The sequence below is a fragment of the Cariama cristata genome, unplaced genomic scaffold, assembly GCF_000690535.1.
Source record: "Cariama cristata isolate BGI_N322 unplaced genomic scaffold, ASM69053v1 scaffold20963, whole genome shotgun sequence".
In the NCBI taxonomy this organism is placed as follows: Eukaryota; Metazoa; Chordata; class Aves; order Cariamiformes; family Cariamidae; genus Cariama; species Cariama cristata.
Genome location: NW_009606925.1, coordinates 19249 through 24392, shown reverse-complemented (window position 1 = coordinate 24392; position 5144 = coordinate 19249). Strand labels below are relative to the sequence as shown.

Genomic DNA, 5144 nt, shown 5'->3' with positions numbered 1-5144 from the left:
ACAGCCAAGTCCTCAGTGCACCGGTTTGTTACGCTTGCTTTTGCATTTTGTTGTTTTTTAGGGATTTGGGGGGGATGGGACCCAGCCGGGGGAGGTTCAGCCACGTTCTGGGCCACGTGTCCCCTCCACAGATGTTGCTGGAAACGTGTGGGTTTGAGGACAGTAAAATTAGTCTCATTCTGTGTGAGGTGAGGCTGCAGAGTCACCGTGACTCATCCTGGGGTGTCGGGAGCCCACTGACATGACTCAGGACTTCTCTGGGGTATACATATGTTAATCTTTTTTTAGAGCTGCGCCTTAACAGTGTGGTGTTTTCTGAGGCCCCAAAGCTTGCAGGTCGCTAAGCCTGAGCAAATCCTCTTCCATTTCTCCATCGACAATGTGCTTTTTTTAGCCTACAATAAAAGACCTGCACCCTGGCCTGCTTGCTTCATCCTTCACGAGATAGATTTACGGATTCGGGATTTATGGTCTGTTGCTGTCGTCAGGGGAATAGCTTGCAGGTCCTTCCTGCCTTGTGTGAGCAATACAAGCCTTTGCAACATGTGTAATCCAGCTCTCAGGTGTTGGGAGTGTGTGAAACAGTGCTGGTAGGCAAGGAGGCTGCTCTTAGAGCAGAGAGCTGCAGTTCCCTCAGGCTCACCTTGCTGGTGGAGCAGGTGTACTCCCGAGCTGGAGTGGGATGTGTGGGCTGGAGGTGGCCGCGGGAGGTGGTTCCTCTCCTGGTGACTCAGTGGCATGCTGCAGTGTGTGCGAAGTGCCTGCCATAAACTTGCCCCTGTGGACGGTCAAGGTGGAGGAAACAGCGTCCTGCCCCTGCATGTTCTGAGCCTGCCCACAGCTGTGGTTCTTCCGATGCGGCTGCAGGTCAAAGCAGAGAATGAGCTTGATGCACTGAGGGAGATCGTGTGGGCTGGCACTGCGTGGGTTTGTCGTCATCAGGGGCGGAAAGAGAGATTGCTGTGGCCTGCCCTGCCTCTAACTCAGCTCTGCTGGGTTTCTTGTCGCTCTAAGACAGAACAAGCAGGGAGAGGGAGTTAGCCAAGGCAGTTCAGGGATTAATTTGTCAAACGTGATTGCAGTGGGAAAATCTTGAAAGATTGACCCCAAAGCGAAACTCCAGAGGGAGTGCTGGGATAGGTCTGCTTTGGAAACCACCCCTGCCAGACCCTGTAGAAACTCAGTGCAGGCCAGTTCGAGGGGAGCTGCGACTCCAACCTGGCAGAAGTGAAGCTGGTCCTGTTCACTTGCTGGTTGTGCACAACACCACTGTGGTTTTCCCCACTTTCCTGGCGCTTCCCCAGTTGAGTGGAGCTCACTGAAACAGTGTAGTTCTTGGAAGCTGTGGATGAGTGGGCTGGATTTCTGTGGCCAGGCCGTCTCAACAGCATTGAGGGCTCCACCTGTTCTGGGCTGTGTTGGGGAGCAGGGGAAGGGATTGAGCCTCCTCTGACTGCCCTCTGAATGGCTCTGTTTTTGCCCCCAGAGAGGAAGCGGTTTTACCAGAATGTGAGCATCTCGCAAGGAGAAGGTGAGTAAGGCTGCCAGGACAGGACGGAGGGGCTGGTCCTCGGGAGGGGCATTATCACCCCGCAGTGCTTCAGCGAGGGCTGTGTGAGTCGGGTATTTGTCACCAGCCTGCTGTGCCCTTTCCTCATCTACAGGAAAGCTTTGTGGTGGGAAACAGCTTCCAAGACCAAGTATGTCCAAATGATGGTGATGGTGGGAAACTTGAGTATCCCTGGTCCCTTGCTCCCATCAGCTCCGGCTCTGAATCTGCTCCCGCTGTGGGGTTGTCTGTTGTTCCTTAGTGCCTGCTCCTCTTTGATTCCCCAGGATTTCTACTCTGATTCCCCAGGAGGCTTTGAAATAAACCTGGACCACCGAAAGCTGAAAACGCCCCAGGCCAAGCTTTTCACTGTCCCCAGCGAGGCCTTGGCCATTGCAGTGGCAACAGAGTGGGACTCCCAGAAAGACACCATCAAATTCTACACTATGCACCTGGTGAGTGAGGCAGGTTGGGACGCTGAGACCTCGGCAGGGCAGAACACAGCGTGCTGGGAGCAGTCAGGTCAAGGAAGTCAGGATTAAAGGCAGGGAATCGAAATGCCAGTGGTTAAAGATTGGTTTGTCAGGCCACTGCCACCTGGTGAGGGCTTTACCAGTTGGCAGAATAGATTCCAGAGCAAGGGTTGAGAATTGCTTTGGGGTGTAAGCCTTGCACTGGGATGCATGAGATCAGGGCAATGTCTGAGCGTGCTTCCTTCTGTGTCCTGCCTCCCCCAGCTCTCCTGAGTACTTGCAGAAGAATTGGCATGGCTTGGTCTAAAATGGGGGTGACTGTAGACATGAGAACAGTCTCCAAACGCAGAACATGGAGAAAGCAGGTTGTCCTAATGCCCGCAGAAACAGGGACAAGAAGTTGGGACTTTCACTGGGCACTGGGGAGAACCTTGCAGTTGTGAGGGCAGTTAGATAGTGGCTGGGTGACTGTCTAGGGGTCGTCTGTGTCAGTGGCGCAACTTGAGAAGGGTCTGGACAGTGTTACTGGGGATAGCGAGGGCAGGAGGAAACGAAGAGCTCTGGAGCAGTCTGTGAGCCCTCTTCCCTGCTGCTTGCTGGGCCTGCTCCCGAGGCTTCTGAAACCAGTGAGAAAATTCCTATTACATGAGCCATGTTCTGGCCCTGCCCCCCAATTTAGCTGCGCCCCTCGGTTCTCTGTCTGTGACGAAATCCTCTGCTTCTTTTGGCTTTGTACAATGGAAGCCGCTGCTTCCCCCCGCCTTGAAGAACAGTGGTTTAAACTGGCTTTATCCCACAGACCACACTGTGCAACACGGCGCTGGACAATCCCACACAGCGAAATAAAATGCAGCTGATCCGTGCGGCTGTGAAGTTCCTGGAGACTGACACTGTCTGGTATGAGATGGGGGCCCTACTGGCATGGAGGCGAAGTTTTCTTGTCGCAGTGTGGTTTTTGGAAAGGTGGTTGGGGGAAGTGAGGGAAAACCGTAACCCAGTCGTGACAGGGCTCTAATCTGTCCTGGTTTTGGCCCGAGGGTTTGAATTAGTTTAGGCCAGGCCTAAATCTGCAAACCTAGTGGAAGTGCATGCACCCTGACGGCGTAGGTCTGGGAGAATGGGGATCTGGTCCTCTGATGAACTCTTGTTTTGGACACCTCTGTGCTGGGCAAGGGTGGTAGCAGCAGGAAGTGAAGATCTCTTTGGGGAAAAGAAAACATCTTTGAAAGATCTGGGGGAATCTGTCAGCCCAGGTACTCCTGTGTCAGTACAGGCAGCTCCGATTACTTGTCCCAGTAGTAAACTGCTCTTCGCACCTTGAAGTCCCTGTGGGCTGCAGGATCAAGCCTGTTCATGCCCAAGCTCCTCGTCTCACAGTCCCAGGCTCTGAGGTGTCCACTGGCAGCTGCACAGCTCCTGTGGGGAGAGGGGAACAGGACTCCCCCGTCTGCCTTTGAGGCTTTGGTCATCCCAAGCCGAGCCGCTGGGCGAGGTGAGGCCGGAGGACTGGCCCCATGTAAAGAGTTCCAGTGGGATATGTCCCCTGCTCTGACTGCTGTAACCGCTGCATCCTGTGTCTGGCTTGGGGCTACCTGCAATTTTCTGTTGGCCGGTTTGCTGCTCTGTTTTGTAGGAAGATAGAATTGCTCTTCCTGGAACAACAAAAAGCTCTGCATTTGGGGAAGAGTGGGGGGATTGTTCCCAGTCACTGCTGCCACTGCCTGGGTGGACAGTAGGCTCTTGTTCCCCTTGCTGTGGTCTGGTCGGGGGCAGCTTCCTTCCCAGCAGTGTGCCCCAGCCTGGCAGGGAGCAATCTGGCAGCCAAGGAGTGAATATCCAGTGTGGTTTTGTTCTGCAATGTCCCAGCTATCGTGTGGAGGAGCCAGTTGCCTTGGCAGAGCTGCAGAAGAATGAATGGGATCCCATTGTTGCTTGGGCTGAGAAAAGGTAAGAGGTCAAAGGCGTTTCTGTCTGCTTATGCCCTACCCTGCTGAGACCAGGAGCCCTAGTGCTTGTGACCATCAGAGCCGCAAGGTCCAGGAGTCCTGTGCTTTTCTAAGGGGCTGGGTGATCATTCCAGGTACAACGTGGCAATTGGCTCCTCAACCAGCATCCTGGGGCCAAAGATCCCAGCCAGCACCAAGGAGACTTTCGTCAACCATCTGGCGTCCTATAACATGTGGGCCCTGCAAGGTGAGAGGGGCTGGGCCGGGGAGCTCTCTGCTCAGGCTGTGCCAGTGGAGGAGGTGGTTCTTCTCCACAGGGCAGAAAAGTGACTGTAATGTTTTTCCTCTCCTGCTGATATGCTGAGAATCAGAGTGTTGAGGTTTATGTTTTAAATCTGCAGGCCAGTCCCTTAGCTGTATTTGTTATGGGTAGGGACTCTCCTCTTAGTGCCACTAGCGTTCAGGGTCTGACTGTGCTCGCCTGCGAGCTGTTTGCTCTACCCTAACAGAAAGAACTTCTTTAATGCCAGACCTTCTAGAGACTTAGTCCCCAGCTTTGTTACCAGGAAAAGAAATGGGGTTTAGTGCGCGAAGTGCCCATGGTTCTGTGCACTGTCCTCGCTCTTTCACCCTTATAGCCCGCTTGATCTTGCCTGATAATGCTGAATGACACCTAAAGATAAAGAAATGAAGTAATGTTTGCTTTGCTCAAGTCCTCAAATGCAAGACTTGAATGAGCAGCAGACAGTGAATCCCACAAAAGACGCTAGCTTTGCAGCTAAGGGAAGTTAACAGCGTTGATTCCTGGAACAGGGCTTGCAAAGCCTTTCCATTCCCACTGTAAAGATACTTTTTGATGAATCATTTCTTTGTAATATGGGTAGGGAGGGTGGAAGGGAAAGGTGTGTGCTTCCCCCAGGGAAGGGGAACCTCTGGGCAGCTAGTTGACTTTAGACCTGAAATTCAAGGTCTGACCTGGACTAGTAGTGCAGGAGAAGTCTGACTTCAGTTCTTTCCTTAGAACCTGCACGAGCATCTCCATTTCCTATCAGCTTGAGCTGAACCATGAGTGCTCAGCAGCTCAGAGTTTTGAGCCCTGCTTTCCTTCTCCTCCTGGCTGTGCGTGTCTGTGGGATTTGCTCAGGTCCCTCAGCCATCAGGCACTCGCTCCCCTCC

The 5144-nt window shown here is 53.3% G+C and overlaps 1 protein-coding gene across 1 annotated transcript in view; it reads left to right on the top strand.

The window, feature by feature from the left end:
• The first annotated feature begins 1464 nt into the window (after nucleotides 1-1464).
• ATPAF2 (ATP synthase mitochondrial F1 complex assembly factor 2) overlaps nucleotides 1465-5144 on the top strand; it is a 5623-nt gene continuing 1943 nt past the window's right edge. Inside the window, exons 1-5 of the mRNA XM_009696553.1 lie at nucleotides 1465-1531; nucleotides 1859-2004; nucleotides 2822-2919; nucleotides 3889-3969; nucleotides 4103-4215. Of these exons, the coding sequence (XP_009694855.1) occupies nucleotides 1465-1531; nucleotides 1859-2004; nucleotides 2822-2919; nucleotides 3889-3969; nucleotides 4103-4215 (505 nt within the window). The remainder of the gene's footprint in view (nucleotides 1532-1858; nucleotides 2005-2821; nucleotides 2920-3888; nucleotides 3970-4102; nucleotides 4216-5144) is intronic.